Source organism: Astatotilapia calliptera, chromosome 23, assembly GCF_964374335.1.
Source record: "Astatotilapia calliptera chromosome 23, fAstCal68.1, whole genome shotgun sequence".
Classification (NCBI taxonomy): Eukaryota; Metazoa; Chordata; class Actinopteri; order Cichliformes; family Cichlidae; genus Astatotilapia; species Astatotilapia calliptera.
Genome location: NC_137443.1, coordinates 4,943,411 through 4,961,543, shown reverse-complemented (window position 1 = coordinate 4,961,543; position 18,133 = coordinate 4,943,411). Strand labels below are relative to the sequence as shown.

Sequence of the window (18,133 nt, the reverse complement as noted above, 5' to 3'; positions counted from 1 at the left end):
TTTTCTCTCCATGCATTATCATATGTGTCTTGTGCAAGAATTAACTGTAAAAGCGATACATACTTGTGATTCATATGGATAAACTTGTTACTTTGTACAGTGTTATGTGGGAAGAGTGTTACATTTGTTACCTGTTAGTCATATTACTCAAAGTGGATAAACAATGACTGAACTGTTTTTTTTTTTGACTCAAAGTAAAGCTTTTAGTACTGACAGTGGAAGCAAATACAACACACCAATTAACCTACATAAAAAGGATAAAAGGTTACAGTTTTACACTACCCAAGACTGTTTGCTGTATTTTGTTCCATGACAGCTCAGAGCAGCCAATTGTAAATCCAGTAACCACCAAACAAACCATAGGGCTACGATGCAGATTTTCCATTGTTAGCATTATCTTTGGAGACTTGAAATTATGCGATCAGTAAACAGCCCGGGATTGCAAAGGAAATACAAATCTTACTGCAAATCTGAAAGCACATTTTGGACATGTGGCGCAATGACTGACCTCAGTCTTGAGTGGAAATGTTTGGTATTATTCCACCAAATTATTTACTTTTCAGAGTCGGAGCCACATTATGCACTAATAGGAAGAGTGCTGACATTTTCCAAAATCAAAGTTTTTTTTAAAACAAGGAAGGAGGGCATTTTGTAAAATGTAAATAAAAAAAACAGTGCAGTAATTTATAAATAATTAAAACTGTAAAACTCATTGAAAATAATACAGAAGCAACATATCAGTGTTTTGAGGGAAATTATGCGTTTTTGTTTTCAAATTTATACCAGCAAACTTTCAAATAATTCACAACTTACTGGAAATGTACATTTGTCTATGTACTGTATATTCAGCCAACCACAAAAAAAAGGAATCACTATTTTTCATCTATTAAAATTAGATTATTATTTTCTTGGGTAAATTGGTAAAAAGTTGGGAAATATAGGGAAAGAGCAGAGGGAAATGACATGCAGGAATCATCACAGTAAGGACTCCTCTCATGGTATGTTCCATAGCAATTAATCATTTGAAAATACTTAGACGGGCTCTGAACATTTTAAAGTATAATCATTGCATTTCATGCACTATTGACCTAACTACTACTATCTAGCCATGCGCACTCATTTTCCAATTCCAAACCAGTAAGCTGTACCTACTAATTTCAGTTTAAATGTAAGATATGTAAGAAAAACACTTGATAATTGTGTTTTTTATATTTGCACTTTTGTTCTCCGTATTCTGGTTTTCAGCGGGCCTCAGCTTGTCACACTCAGCTGTATATATAACGGCCAGCGATTGCGAATAGATTATCATAGGCCCGGTTAGCCTTTGACTAGCACACATCCGCAGTGTCTGTGTTTCCTTGGATGAAGTGATATTAAAAAGTATAGAGAAGAGACAGAAGTGCAATAATGGCCTCTGCACTAGCTATAGCCCTCTTATTGAAACGTCTGAAGGTATTAACAGAGAAAGCCAAGGGCTTGGCTGGCCTAGCAGTCGGGTAGGGAGCCAGTGTTAGTGTCTAGCTCATTAGCCCAGTCTCATCTCCCGGGGCTTGGGCCAATAAAGATGGCAGTCAGAGGCCCAGGATTGCATTTAGCTCCACGCACTATCCTGCTTGCAGTGGAATCGATTGCTACTCAACTCTTCTGTCTTGTGCGATACCAATGCATTCACCTGTGCAGTTATTATTTGTGTGTGCATATTTGCATTTGTGTATTTGCAAATGTGCCTTTCTTGTTGTACACACTGTGTCTTGGGCTATCGAACCCCAATACTGATCCAACCGAACTGTGTCTTTAGAAAAAACATTTCCTTTGGCTTTGAAAATTCATATTTTTCACTTGAATTCTTGGTCAAATTATTAGTACTTTTTACTTGTTTTTTTGTCTTTTGTTTGTTTGGTTTTTTTCCCAATATTGCAAATTTTGTTTTATTTAAATAAACTGTTGATTGAAGTACTAAAATAATTCTACATTGTTTAAGAAAAGGTATAACATATTTAGTACTGATACAGAAAATTTGTAATTGGATTAGCAGGAATTCACATGCTGACTGTGACAGTGTTGGGGAAATTGCCTTTGCTTTAGCTGTATAGTTGCTTTCATAGTCATCTAGAGCACATTTATGTTTATATATATATCATAGTTCATCTAGCTGATCAACTGCTCAGAATATCAGTTTCTTCTCTCAGTTATTCTTGTGCTGTGAGAAAGTTATTTGAGTTGGTGTAATGTTAGTGTAATTATGTCATGTATTGTTGGAGTATAGGAGATGGTTTGTTAGAAAGAAATTCTCACCTTTCCAGAAAACTAGTGGTTACGTGATGTGTCAGCTCCTGATATTGTTCACTCAGCACGTTTCATTGAAATTCAAGGTCTGATGGTCATCGGAAATTGGATCAGGATGCATAATGGTTTCATGGCAATGAATCACAGATTAGTTTATTCAGTCTATTGTTATTGTTTTTGCTATGGGCTCTTAGAATAAAGGAATTTAGTAGGGCTGTGCGATATGACCAAAATCTCATATCCCGATATAAGAATTCTATCGTCCGATAACGATATAAATCACAAAAATGTAACATTTTCTGTAAATTCTGTGAATCTCAGGCAGCTCAACTTGCGGGAAGTTTTTCCAGCTGCGCGTCATGTAGCTGGAGTCGAGTGTTTTAACCGATGCATGAAACTATACATTTTTAGACATAAGTTGTAACGGCCGCCGTTTTCTTTGTAAGTATTTATTACACTGCGTGCTGCGGGGAAAAGCCTGTTCTAACGTTTGAGTCTAAGGTTTATTTTTTAGCACCTGGCGGCTCTTTTTTTAATTCTCATCTGTAAATAATCTGCTCTTTCACGTGATTCAGTTTATTTTGAAAAGTCTCAACAGGATCTTGAGCTTTATTGTGAAAGGTTTATGTGGAACATAAATAAGCGGACACGCGATGCCGTTACCGTCGTTGTTGCTAACCAAAACGCATAAAAACAGGCGCTTGTCCGTCCATAGTGTGGTTATATTAAATATAAGAGAAAGAGAGAACTTTAAGAAATTAATATAGCCACTACAGTGACCATCAAAACGATGAAAAAATATTGTCGTAAACAGTTTATTTTGCGACATCACGAAACAAACGATAGCGTAAAATGAAACGATAGACGTTTTTATATCGTCATAAATTCAGTATTAAATGTAGTAAATGGGACATAGTAGCAGTAATATATCTATAAAGAAATATCTATCTATATATAAATAAATAAATAAATATCTCTATCTGTCTGTCTGTCTAGATATGTATAGATAGATAGATAAGGTAGTAAAAGTCACATTGCTTTAACTGCTGTACATTTTATTCCTAAGTAATTCAAATTCACCATCAAACACGACTGCCAATGTGAACACATTGCTATTCAAAGCATATAAAACATTTTCCCAGTCTTCTGTATCGCTTCTTAATATTCCATAAATAATTTAATGTCCCCAGTGTGACATTTACCCAGAGCACATTTGGTTGACAAATGTGCAGCTGTTCATGATGAGCAATTTAAATGTTTGTTTCTTGAACATTGTTTTGGGTGCCATGATTACAATGTTCTTATAGATTCATTAGAATCCAGTTTGTAATATTTACTAGTAGTAGAGATCCATGTGGGCAAAACAAATGGTTTTTGTGACTGTTTATTTTAGCATTTGCTTGAATTTTCTTTGGGTTTACTGCATCACAGACATCTTGACGGAACTGGAAAAAGTTCTCAGTCAGAGAAAAAGTGTGTTGGACTTTGCTATAGTTTAAATTTGATTAAAAAAAATTATTTTCTCCAAGTAGAGCAAAACGCTTACTCTGGCATCATTTGGAAATATTATGGTCGTACTGCCTTTCAATTTTTTCTCAAAGCTGTTCTGAATATAATACTGATGATGGAAATTAACTTGCTTTGCTATTGCAAATATAACGGTTGAACCTCTGTCCTCGCCTTCTCTGAGACTTTGCCCTTAGCATTTCAGCACAGAGAGTCTCTGCACAGGCTTCATCTCATTGGAGCAGCTCTGATTGGCCGTCCTTCCTCCCATACCTGTTGGAGTGATTGACAGCCAGTGGGACATCCTTATTACGTCCCCCCCATCTCTGCACCCCTCCACCACCACCCGCCCTTTCTTCTAGCCTGTAATTGCTGACATTTATGCAGTGTTTCATGGTGTTTGCTAATGTATTAATGCCACAGAGCCTCTGAGGTGCCGTGGCTTGTAGGGCAGCACCTCCCTCCATTTCCCAGCTGGCATTACTGGAATCTTCCTCTACCTGATTGGGGCCTATGAAACCAGTTATTGACAGGTGGGGGGACAGCTTGTGGTTTCCATAGCATCAGGGCTCAGCAGTAAAGTCAGGCAGAGCCACCCCCCCTTCGTCATGAAATTGGCCTTCTTCAGGTGAAATTCAGTGCTGACTTAGTCTGTCTGTATCTGTTTTCTTTTTGTTTCTTGGTGTTATGCTCCCATCTCACTGAACCTTTTATTTGAAGAATAGGATCCTTTTGTCCTGACCATGGTCACGCTGTATATCTTCCTATTGCATCTCAGCCTAGAAACAATGTCATTTATTAAATATCTTAATAAATCTTAAAGGTGGAGTTTAAGTCTTCTATCTCCTTTCTTTTTAAACTTCCTCTTTTCTTTCTCTCTGTTCTTCTCTTGCTCTAAAAATGACATAGTAGAGTAAGGTGGTATGATGAGGTTTTGGTTGCCTTCAGTGCAGCTGTCAGTGGTAATTATCTCATACTCACAGCCAGACACCTAATCCAAACACTGCCTACACTGGAAAAGAAAAAAAAATGAAACACAGAAAGAATGAAGGGAGGAAAAAGGAGGATAGAGTAGAGGGACAAAAAAAAGGTTGACTGGGAAAGCAAAAGGAGGGAGGGGGGGTGTGAGGGAAAGAGAAAATTCTTCCCCTGTATCAGCCCCTGAATGCTTAGAGCCTCAATGAAAGTGTTAATTAAAAGAATCCAAAAAAGAGGAGCCAGTTCCTTTTGTGTGGAGATGTGGGAGAGGGTCATTTTGGGGGTTAACCTCATCCCCTCAGACCCTGTGCCCTGCGGCGCTTCAACCTTGTTTCCACGTTTCACCACTGAGCCGTCAAGCTGCACTTGTGTACCTCAACATCGGGAGAAGCCATTGGGTCAATGTGAGGAAGAGGACTGAGAGGCACTCATCTCTCTCTTTTTTTTTTTCTCCTTTTCCCCCCTTTTCACCTCCCCTGGTTGCATCCATGTCAGCCCAAACCCTCCAGGCTGTCTTTGACAGGGGAAGTGATCAACTTTATTTATACACTTATTAGGTGCTCAGACAAAACCCTCTCATTGTGAGTGGCGGGGGTAAAGGGTTTATGGGGCTCTGCTTGCCAGTCTGTGTTAAAATTCTCACGTTTGATTGCCACTCATAGGCAGCGAAGAGACGGGGCCATTCCTTCACGTCCTTAAAGTTCAGAACCTGTGCATCTTTAGCTCAATAACGTCAGTGTTAATTCAGCTCACAGACCTGGCACCCATAACGTCTTCAGTGGTCGTAGCTTTTCATTAAGCGTGTTGCTGGTTTTGAAAAAGCAAATTGCGTTTCTACATCGCTTAATTTTTTTTCCCACTTTTTCAGTAAATTCTTTTGTGATGTTCTGGTTTCTGATTAGAATGACTGATAGATCTAATGAAATAAAAGAAGTAAATAAGTTAGAGTTGAGTTACTTGAGCACAGACGAGGCAATTCAGTTAAGTGTTCTTCGTAGGTGTTCCTTATGTTAGGGTTGGCTGGATCAGCTGTCCTTGCTGTGACACTTGTGTGCTTTTTATTGACAATAGTACACTTGCTACTAATTGGTAATGTGCAGGAAGTACAGTCGGTCTCTTCTCTCGTCTGTATGCGCTTGGCTGTTTGGTTTTCTTTTTGTCTGGGAACATTTATCTGTTCTTGGCCCCAAAGGGAAAAAAACATAAATTCACAAAGAAAAGGACAGTCAAATATTTTTGCCCCAAAACATTTAGCCTTTTTAGTTAGTGTTATATGATGTGCTCTTGCAAACAAAGCTCCACGGTGGATTTGTCCCTTTAGAGGTGATGTCATTCTTGGTTTGTTTTGTTTCAATATTGCGTGAGAGTCTAGCCACTGCTTTTTGGAGCAGATTTCTGTGCTTAAGACAACACAGAGGAGGAATACTCATCAAGATGTTATTCTTTCTCATATTGTCAGGGGAGATACTCGGTGAAATATCCCTTCAGTCAATCGTTGCTCGACTGGTGGGAATTTGAAACGCCAATATTATAGCCAGTTTTAGTATATCCTCTGTCAACTATTTGAAATGGTGCAATAAATGTTTTTTCAGCTCCCAAGAGTGAGACTGAGTTCACTTGCTCTTTTTAGGAGGAAAAAAAACCCAATATGTAAATAAATGCTATCATTTTATTTCTGTATATGTTGTAAATGTGATTGCAAAGGGACAAAGAGTATAGTTGTGGTAGATTTGGGGGATATGGACACAGCTTCTCATGATTTCTTGATCAGTATCTATGCAAATTTTTCTTAAATAATAATTTCTACCTTGTTCTTTTTTGTAGAAAATAATTTGGTTATTTTGTGTAATTGCTAACAAAAAAGCCCTTTTGTTGATTTGTTATATGGTGAAGCACTGTGGATTCTACGTAAAATACAAAACCGCAGCATAAAAAGCAATTAAAATGTTCAAACTAATCTCAGGATGAGTATCGCAATACTGCCCAACCCCAGCAGCGCCTACACTGACTCAACTAGTCCACAACTGTGCAAATAGTTTTGTATAAATATTTGGTTCTTTTGTGTGCAGCGCACTTACTTTCTAACAGTCAAAAGATAATTAAGTGCGACGTGACGGCACAGTTCTTATCAGTGCCAGGCAAACAGAGATACACTTATAAGTCCGTGTTTGTGATAAGGTCTACTGGTTACACTGCTCTCTCCTGCTCTAGAGAGCTGACACCAGCACGAGGAAGTACTTTTAATTTAGGAGAGACACAGAGAGGAAAACTCCATTCAGCCCGTGTAGCTCTTTTCAGACTCAATTGGTGTTGCGTGTAAGCGTCTCTTGATTCAGCCATGTCCAGCTGCTCTTTGTGTGTCTCAGCACTCGACAATGGAGCAGATAAGAGGACCTCTGCAGGGGATGAGCAGCTCCTCTGGCTCTTATCACACCAAGCTTACCTACCCTGCCTCAGTGCTGTTGTTCTCTCTACCAGAACAGTATTTGCATGTGGGTTTTCAGTTCAGGTGCCACTGAATATAATGTTGTGTTATTATTAAGTCTCAGTATATTCAGATTGGAAGATCTAAGATCTAAAAGCAAGACAACTTTAGTTTCATTCTGCAACAGCCTTGTCTCTATTGCTGATATCCCTTGGGGTCTGAGCCAGGAGACTCCTGTAATGAGTCCCTGCTGAATGCTCACATTTTCAGTCCTGGTTTTGGATTTGGGAGCTCATTAGTCAGGTTACCTTCTACTATAGACCACCACTGCACTTATGGATCCTGCAGGTGTACAGAAACCTCATTGTGGTCACGCCTCATTAGAGAGATGATCAAGCCTTTGTTTGAAAATACAAAGTATGTCATGATACAGGTTATGCTTCTGCTGCCTGGGGAAAAAGGCAAACAAATGTAAGGCACAACTACAGAATCAGTGGTGAAGTTTGCCTTGTTTTGGTTTAGGCATCAGTTTTAGGCAAGTCATAAGCAGTAGATACCAACACATACTTAAACTTGATGACATTATTATATTGTGTTGAGTAAACGCACACGGTCGGCAGTCATTCTTAATTGTTGGCTTCATTCTTTTGTTCTGTTTCCTTTGTTTGTTTGTTTTAGATGACACTAGCTCTTTCTGGAATCAGCTATCCCTGCCATCACCTGAGTGTTTGTCGAAGGTCCTCGCCAGCTAATGCCCAGGAACCCACAGAAGAGGTAAATTGACCTACGTATGCCACCGCACGCTTCTGAGTTATGCATTTCATCCCCTAGGCAACTTTCAAGCATCAGACATGCTCATGAAATGCTTCTTATTTACAGTGTGCGGATGTCCATATGATCAGCGACAGTGAGGGTGATGATTATGAAGACGCATCAGAATTTGGTGTGGATGATTCAGAGATGTTTGGAGTGGGCTCCTCGAGCTGTAGGAAATCACCTATGAGTACGTAATGTGAACCACTTGTAGAACTCAGTTATAGCAGCCACTGTAGTATTAACCTCCAGATACAGCATGTAAAGCCTGACCATATAATTATTTTTGTCCCTTTTGCAGTGCCAGAGAATAGTGAAAATGAAACTGATGCCTTAATTCACTTTACTTCTGAATTCTCTTCGAGGTGAGCGGTTGTTATGCTCAATTTAAAATGGCTTTGAAACCTGACAAAGCTGGATAGTAACAATGTTTTAAATAAGAGTCGTGTGTGTGTGTGTGTGTATGCGTCCTGTAGATATGGAGAGACCCATCCAATGTTCTTTATTGGGTCTTTGGAGGCAGCATCTCAAGAGGCCTTCCATGGCAAAGCCAGAGATGTAAGTAACCTTTTGGACTATTTTGGGTCTCACAGGAAAATTTTTAATATACTCTGAAAAACTTGTGTTTTTCTTTGAAGCTTCATATTCTTATCCCTTTTAATTTGGGCTGTGCAAGTGATACGAGGTACTGATGTTACAAATGATGGCCTGTCCTTTATCACTGATGTCATTTCTCCTTCATGGAAGAGTCGCTTTTTTCAGGTTTGAGTTTTCTTTGCTTAAGATAACATGACAAAGGAACACAAACAGAGAAGGATATTATTAATTCTGTCAAGGGAGATACTTTATTTCTCATAACTTCTCTTTTGTTACTGGGCTGGGGGAAATTTAAAACGCTAATATAATCAGGAACTTTATTCACCTGGCCTACATTTTTTACATTTGGGTTAGAGTTCATTGTTAAGTTGGGGAAAGCTAGATGAATCTGGTTACCATTATAGATGGATGCATAGGGTAATCAGAGATCACTGACGCCGTGCTGCTGGTCTGTTGCACACATAATTCAGTCCGCTTATGTAGAATGATATCTATGGAGATCTCATGAGACACAACTTTAAATATAAGTCATTTAGTTTTAGGCTTAATGCCAGTAAAACCAATCCAATCCAACCCAACTTTATTTATATAGCACTTTAAAACAACACAGTTGACCAGAGTGCTTTCCAATAATAAAACAGATAAAAGTTAAAAACCATACACTAAGCAGACAAAGAAATAAATATAAATAACAGTAAAATGAATACATAAATGAAAATGATAAAAATAAATCAGTATATATATATTAAATATTAAAACATGAGTAAAATAGACAATAAAATATACAATGAATAAAATTAACAAAATAAAAAAGATTAAGAGCAACAGCTGACTACAAACTGACTCTGGTACTACTCCTAAAAAGCCTTTGAAAAAAAGTGCGTTTTTAAAAGTGATTTAAACATTTCAAGTGTTGGGGCCAACTTAATATAGAGGGGCAGTTTATTCCATATTTTGGGGGCCACAACAGCAAAAGCTCAGTCCCCCCGGTGTTTCAGTCATCTATAATAGAGGTAATGGAGACCTGGTAATATTTTCATCTCTAATTATTTCCTCTCTTTATATTTTGTTTCCAAGAAGTCAGACTTCATCATAATTCTTTAAAGTGGTCTTGACCAATAGTTCCCCAGGTCCTCTTAAGGTCTCCTCGGTTTTTCTTTGGCCATTGTCTCGTTTTCAGTCCAGTCCTTATACTTGACCATTTATAGAGAAATGTTTTTGGTTTTGTTTTTTTTTGTTTTTTGTTAAACTGCTCAACAGTGACCTAGAAATCATTCAACCACAAAAGGCACCCAACTTAAGGGATGAACCAGTGATGTGTCTACACATAACGGACAACTGGGCAAATAACCAATATGAAATTATGCTTTTAAGCACTTTGTTACTAGCAGCTTGTTGCAAAAAGCATGTAATGTGTTCCCATTTGTTTAGCTGAATTTATGAAACATGTCAAAAGTACCACAATTTGATGAGCATAAACAGCATCTTTACGCTAACAAGGTGTTTCCCAACTGGCTTTTGGGCCTGGACAAGTGGAGGCCAATAGACAAAGCGGTAAGCCTGAAAATAACTATCTATACGAGGGATGTATCTGGAACTTCAGTTGATCCATATGCTGAAGCCTTATCAGAAATGGTCTCGGTGGATGTGTGGCTGTTAAAAAGCCATTCTTAAGGAATGGAAACAGAGAAAAAACCCTGAGGTGTGCCAAGAACTGGATGAATATTCAGTGGCAAGAGTGGCAAAAATTTTACATTTGGTTTAAATAATCGTTAATCTGTCTGGAGGTGGTCAGAGAGAGATAAAACAATGAGTCTCTATAGCTCGCTGGGAGCTCTGTCGTGGTTTGCAGCTGCATTTCAGTCCGTCGTGTTAGGGATCGTTCCTTGTCCACCATGCAGTACCATCTGGAAAGCGTCTGATTGGCAACGGCATGACAATGATCCCAAACACACTGCCAATGCAGTAACAGCAAACCTTGATGAAAAAGAAAAATGCATAGTGGAACACTATCAAACATGGATTGGCCTCCCCAGAGCCCAGACCACAACAATTATCAAAGCAGCGTGGGATCATCTTGACAGAGAACGGAACAAAAGGCAAAGCCTGTAGAACTATTACTGAGCATTACATTCCAAACAAGATTTATTAGGAGAGTGCATTTTGTTATACACTGTATTTTTGCACATTTTGACATATTGCCAGACAGATTTCACATTTTCCTACCAAAGTATAAAGAAATAAAAAGTGGCTCAAGACTTTTATTGAGTATTTCTTGAAACTTGAACAATTGGAATATCAGCATGAACAAAACTTGTTAGACACAGTGTGCTAAGAGTAACTGAGTAAATGATTAGTGTGTGCAGAAGGCATGACTATAATCTATGCCTTACTTTCCATAAACCGTAAAATTACATTTCTTTCTAAAAAAAAAAAGTCATTGATGATGGTGATGTTTAATGTATGTACCGTGGATGTGGCTTGATAGCGACACTGATATTAGTTATCAAAACCATCATCAAATTTTCACCCCGACAGCTGAGGCTTTATTTTTAGCTGTCCACTTTCCCCCTTGTTTTTCAGCTTTTGTCCTTTTAAGGATGCTTGTATCAACGGACAGCTTGTGTGGATTACAGCCTTATTAGACTGTGAGGACACAGCAAGATGTTCTGGGGGTTCAGATCACCAGGCACACAAAGAGGGAGGGTGAAAAAGATGATAGCAGGGCCACAAAATGAAGGACATGGTCTTAAAAAGCAGCGTGGAGCACAAGAGAAAGTTGGACGAAAAAAGGCTGTGCGGGAAGAAAGAGAAAAATAAGCAAATGTGATTTTGGGGGATAAAAGAAAGGGAAGGAGAGAGTGTGAAATAAACAGAGATGTAGAAAAAAACAGCTTGGCATTTTGCCTGTTTCCCAGCTGATCTCCTCTCCTAAGCCAGCACAATATGGCTGATGTCTCTCTGGTGTTCACACACAGTACTGTACCACTGTGCTCTAAACAGCATGAGGGCAGAATAGTATTCATTTCCACTGTATTTTGTTTTATTCTGGGTGAGCTTGATTTAGCCTGCCAACTGTGCTGTGGTTAAAATGGCTTTGGAGAAGCTGGATATGTGCAAAGATGTTGCACGAAAGCAGAAGCTATTTGATCTGTTCTGTGTTTGTCCTGTTTTGTCACAAACATCCGAGATGACAGGCCAAAACAAGCTGCTTTTCACGGTTTCATTACACAGTAGCATATGTGCACAATTACACCGTCCCCTCTTCCATCTATCCGACAATCCCATCCCTTGCTCTTTCGCTTCCATTTGAAAAGCAATCTAGTATTTGTGTCCTCGTAGTAGAAAAAGCCTACTTCATTAAGGGTATATTAGAGTAGGGCAGGTTTGACTGAAGGGGTTTTTAAACAGAGGAATCAGTCTCACTCTCTCATAGCCTGGGAGAGGCTAATCACTAAGCAAAACACTACATTTGATGAAGTGTTTCTGAAGGTGTGTGTTGGGGGAATGTTGAGATAGACTCAATCCATCCTTAATGAAAATGCTTTGGGCTGCTGAGCTGAGCTGAGCTGAGCTGAACCCTCTTGGGGATCAGTGGTTAGTCAGAGCGTACAGAGAGATAGGCCACCCATCACTAACCACGATCCTCACTAAATCCCCATCAACGCACTGGTTAATCACTCTAACCCCACGCTTTTTCGCTCTCCACTCTGCTCTCATGTCTGCCACACACAAAGACACATCAAAATTCATAGCCTTGCTGAAGAGCGGAGTTGAGGGATTTATCGCTGCCAAGTATCTGCTTTAAAACCCAGCAATAGCCTCGCAGAGTCAAGAGGAAAAAGCAGCGGTCAGTCAGAATGGCATATGGCGCGTAGATGTACATGTATCTCTGTCAGCTTGTGAAATGTTGATCACAAGTGGCTTTGATTAGTTATTGACTGCACCTGAAATGATTACTGTCAGGTGTAAATGGATAGATTAGGGGCTACATCAGTGTAAAGTTTTAGATATTGATATATTTATTCTACATTCTCTTAATCCATCAGAATCATCGATGATCAGGAGCTTGGATAACCATAAGACAGCTCCATCCCTCATGTGTCAGAACAGTTAGATATACATGTGTGGCCATTACAGTTAAACGTTAAATGTGGTGTGCAAACTCAAACTTGTCCATATTCTTATAGTGTGGACTTTAACTACTTAACTTCAGTTGCGGACCTCATATTATTTCAGTGCTTTCATAATTGTTTGGAAAGACTCTAAAATGTGCCTCATGGCTGCCCATCGATCACAATGAGTTTTCCCACCGTGTAGGTCATTTGAGCTCTTCAATTTGAAGTATTTGCTTTTCCAGACTGAGCCGGTCATCTAAAGAACAATCACCATCTGGATTTCTCTGTCCTTCCTTTCATCTGTACATGTCTGTATCTCATTAACTAGTCTCTCCTGGCTTTGTTCAACACGCTGTATTTGTGATTAAGCCTCTTCTTGATGTTGCAAAAATGTCATCCACAGAAAAAGGGCCCTAATTAAACTAAAAGCTGTTGATCGACTTCAGTTCCACTACACGGTTTCCCTAAAGAGGCTTAAAATAAAATAAAAACAAACAAACAAAAGAAATTGGCAGTGTCACGTTTATTTCTGTTATTGCTCTAAAATTCTGATGGTGGCAAAATAATGTAACATGGATGAATCGTGGCACAAGTTATCTTCTCCTTGACTGCAAAGGCCCCTAACACCAGAGACTGTGGCTTCATGTGGACTAAGACTTTGTGTTTATGGGTGTGCCGTGAGATTTTTAGCAGCAAGTTGTATCTCTTCATTCATGTTTAAAAAGGGCAAAATCATGAAGCTAATTCTGGAGTGATATCAGACACAGCCTGTAATATTGCAAGCTTGCTTGGTTTATTTCATTCACCAACAGAAACTTGGCTATTTGGGTCTTCCCTTTGTAGCCATAGAGACGACCTGATCATGACAGAAACCGATGACATTGTTTTTGATTGTTTCTCTTTATGAATAACTAACTGTAAACTGGCTATATTAAATGTTTTTGAAAGTATAAATGTTTGGGCATAAAGGCACATTTTCTTTTTTTTATTTTAACCCCTGTGCAGACACTTTTTGCAGAAAAGGTGAATTGAAGCTGGACTAAAAATGAAAGTAATAACTGTACAGTGTCCGTAAATCACAGAGCGCTCTGCACACACCTTGGTGTCTGTTGCTCGCAGTTTCAGTCGCCTGAGCTGACAACTTCATTATCTCCACGTGTAAATTATATAAATTAGTCTGCAAATAAAGCCTTTTTAATATGTGACAGATCACATGTTAAATTCACTTTTTATCCTCATAATGAAGGACGAGTCCACCTTTAATAGAACTTGAGTAAATTAATAAATTGTGTTCATCTGTCAGCCCAGACCACATATTATATTATTTACATCCCAGGGTAGGAGATGCTGCTCATTATTAAAAAAACATTTTGGAAGTCCAGTTTATGTAAACCTATAAATACTCCTGTGACTGGCTTAGTTAGAGTACTACATGAATAGAGGAAGCAGCATTCTTGAGGTGCTTATAATTGGTCATCGGTCATTTATAATACGGGCAGATTTGGAGTGGGATATGAGCCTGATCCACTTACACCCCTTTTCAGGTGATTTCTAACAGTAAATGGGTTTTATTATTAACATCATTGTGTTTTATCAGAATTTTTTTTTTCTTTTTGCATACATGCACTTTTATCTCAAGAATCTGAAATAAATAATCCCTTTATTTCAAACAACTAAAAAATAAAACAGAAAAACCTGCTCTTCATATTCACACATGGTAATCCGCATCCCTAAAAGAAAAAAAAAGGCAAGTGGAGCAATTAATTAAAAAGGAAAAGTGAAACAAAAGACCTGCATGTTTTATGATAAAAAAAAAAAATGTTTTTGTTTTAAAACGATGGTTAAAAAGTGCCTCATTCAAAGGACCGCCTCATTACGAGAACACATGCTTTTTTTCATATTTATAGACGCACATATTTCATATTTTCAAACTTTCTGCTGGGCCGTCTTCCAAGAAAGAGGTGCACTGATTAAACAGCAAATGAAGCGCAACGCTATTCTACAGTGTGTGAACTCTTTTGTTTCTCTCACAGCCTCAAAGCAAGCTTAGCTTTAGGTGAACAGGTGTGAGGAAGGGCTATGGGGTCACTATCTAGCTCAGGTTGGACCTAGTAATTTAGCTGAACTGAGGGATTTGCTCCTCCCCGCTAAGACAGGCAATACAAAAGATCTGAGTTGAAAGCGGAGAGGGAACAGAGGGGTACGGACAGTTTAACTAAGATGAAGGAGTTCAGTTTGCCAAAATGCCCACTTTGATTAGTCTTTACACTTGCTCTAATTGAGCATGCATGTGTGCGAGCATGAGTCCCGTTACTCGCGGGCAGCGGAGTTAAGTTTGCGCATCTGTGCGTGTGTGTCGGGGACGTCGGCGTTCGAGTGTGTATCGGGGTTTTGTTTTTTTGTTGGTTTTTTTTTCACGCTGTAAAACTCTCCCTCTCCTCACACTCATTCCTCTCTCAAGACTGAATTTGCTTGTCTTCTCAGCATGAGTGTTTAATCTTTTCAGGCTGTTGAATCGGCCTAGTGAATGAGTCCCCAGCTCCTTCTCTCTAGGAGCCCTGGAGATTATTCTAAAGCACTAATCGTTGAGCAAACACAGCAGTGCTCTCCCATTCCTATTCTACACAGGCCACAGTATAGCACAACTTCTTCTTTCCCTTCTCCTCACGTTTTACGCCCTGTGTAGATTTTTCGCTTTTTGGCGCACGTAGCCTAGATTACTGTTCCCGAGGAACAGACCCCTTAACTCCCCTTTCACAGCCGTGGGTAAAAATGAACTAAGCAGAGAGTGCGAGTTTTTCTTATTTGTTCTTTTATAGCAAGAGAAGTGACATGTAATTTAAAGAGCATTATTTCCAACATTGTCCCCTGGAACCTTTTATGTTTGTGGGTGTGTTTGTTTTTTAATTAGATTGTCAGTAGGGAGAATCTACCAGGCTTATATGATGGTGTCAATATCCTTGGATTTGGAGCTTCGTCAATATTGTCTGGCCCTGCCGCTACTAACCTGAACAGGCTGCTGGCATTTGGTGTAAAATAAATAGAGTGATTTGTCTGTTTTGTTTTCTCCATATCTTTGTCGCCTCCAAGCAAAGTTTTATTTACACCGCTCTCCATTTTATTTTGCGTGGTATTTGCTTTTTTGCCAGTTGTGGTCCTACCGTGGTCTTTAGAAGTCCTGCTAGCTCTGCGCCCAGTCCTCTCTGCCGGTGGTCATGTTATGTTCATGTAATATGGACATGTCTCTCCAATAATGAGACGCCTAGTGCATGGCTGACAGAGCTGCACCGATCACAGATATGACATTTATTATATTGGGGAGTGATGAGTTTTAGCTAGTCAAACTTCTTCCACAAAGTCAACTGTATACTTTGGTGTTTGGTTCCACCTATTAGCCACTGAACAACTGATTGAAGACAAAAATAAAGGATCAGCTGCAGTGACCCTTTGCCTTACCAAATGTCCTAGCACAGTAAGAGGTGCAGTTTGCTCCCACTCTGATTTTCAAACTGTTTCTCTCCACAGAGAAAGCTGCTGGCTATCTACCTCCACAATGATGACAGTGTTCTCAGCAACGTCTTCTGCTCCCAAATGATGTGCGCTGACTCTATCGTCTCTTACCTGAGCCAGAACTTCATCACATGGGCATGGGATGTCACTAAAGAAGCTAACAAATCCAGGTACAATGTTAGTCAACCAGCACGCTTGGAGTGCGATTGAAGACGTATCTTATTCCAAGAATCCTATTGTTTAATGAGTCCATTTTTGCGTAATTCATTTGTGTAAATAAAGTTTTAAGCTCATCTTGCGATGTTTGAGTTGTCGGATCAAATATTTAAATTGTAGAAACTGCAGCTACTCGTGAATTCTGTTGCAAAGCTAAATCTGGCTGTGTTTTCTGGTTGCCAAATCTGACTGTGATGCTATAGCTAGGGGAGAAAACAGTTTGGTCAGTGAGTATGATGGCTAAACGGTAATAAAAAAAAAAACCTAAGGTTTTAAACACTGAATTAATTCTCTGGAGATCCGGTAGTCTATCAGACTCATGCTGTATTTAGAATTGCTTTAGCCAGCTGTAAAGTTTAGTAATGCAATAAGAGAACCTTTAAGCCCTGACTGCATCCTTAATCCTTATGTTTTATTTATATGTGACTTACTGTCCGCAGGAGCCGACTGTCTGCATAAATACTGAGGTGTATCTAATAAAGAGGATATTGAATGTATTTCAGCGGGAGAGAAGCTTGATCATGAGCTGAGGGCTTTGTGAGCTGTCAGAGTCCTTTGGTTGGGAAGCAGTCTGTTGCATGCTACTATCTTGTCCCCGCATTATTGTTCTGAATAGTTTTCTTAGAGAAAGTAAATTTAGTTTTCAGTCGTGCCTTCATCCTGCTGTTGTATTTTTTTTTTGTGTGTGAAGCAAGAAAATCTTGGACTTTAGAGAGTGAATCCTGCATATTTTGGGTGGCGTTTAGATAATAATCCAGAAATGCTAGTGTAGGTGGAATCCTATCTGGCAAATGAACAGTGTTTAAAAATCGGTTTGACACATCCGTAATTGCTGGCATTCATCTTTCACTCCATTACTCGTACTCTGTATCTCTTTCTTCTCATTCTCTCTTCAGCCTCATTCTCTTTTTGAAGCTTGGAGGTTGCATGCTAACAAAAGGCGTTGTGTTTGCACGGTGAGGCCCCTGATTGGGCAATCTTGACCAAACTGTCTGAATAGAGGGTCAGTGGGAGATGAAGGACTCCGTTGGAGTCCAAACATCTCTATCTCTCCAATTTATCCTGAAAGTCCTAGCTTAGCTCCAGCACCCTGTGTTGGTATTTTACAACAACACCTGTTTATTACATTGGTTCAGTGAGTGAGATATATATTTTTAACAGACTATTAGATCTCTTGCAGGTTCAAGTGTTGAACAGAGGACAGGTTTAGGTAAATTTGAACCTTTGTTTCACATTGTAAACAAGGAATGCTTCATGTATTTCATCCTTCCCTTCATCTTTAATACTACATATTTTACTTGTTTCCTTTCTGATATTTCTTTATTTCTCTTCTATTTAATCAGCTACCTCAGCTCTCTCACTCTACCCTGAACCTCCAGAGTTAAGCCTGCCCTCTGGTAGCAGTCATTGAGAAAGACTCGCACCCTGACCTCAGCTCTCCATTATTTCTTTTAAGGAAACTCCCTCCTTTCCTCATTCCGCACTCCTTTCTCTCCCATTGGCCTCCTTTGCTTTTTGCCCCAGCTGGGCCTTTTTATTGCACGTTAAAAAGGAGGCAACATCTGGAGCTTTTCATCACACACAGCTAGTCGCAGCTTTGCTGCTAACGCATGCATGCACATGTGCGCACTAACTCGCTCACACATCCAACTGCTGCTCGGCATTCTCACGCTCTTTAGCTGAT

At 39.3% G+C, this 18,133-nt stretch overlaps 1 protein-coding gene across 1 annotated transcript in view; it reads left to right on the top strand.

The window, feature by feature from the left end:
• Nucleotides 1–18,133, top strand: part of faf1 (Fas (TNFRSF6) associated factor 1) — a 62,030-nt gene that overhangs the window by 23,477 nt on the left and 20,420 nt on the right. The window contains exons 9-13 of the mRNA XM_026157685.2: nucleotides 7,874–7,969; nucleotides 8,075–8,198; nucleotides 8,310–8,373; nucleotides 8,485–8,566; nucleotides 16,249–16,403. Of these exons, the coding sequence (XP_026013470.1) occupies nucleotides 7,874–7,969; nucleotides 8,075–8,198; nucleotides 8,310–8,373; nucleotides 8,485–8,566; nucleotides 16,249–16,403 (521 nt within the window). The remainder of the gene's footprint in view (nucleotides 1–7,873; nucleotides 7,970–8,074; nucleotides 8,199–8,309; nucleotides 8,374–8,484; nucleotides 8,567–16,248; nucleotides 16,404–18,133) is intronic.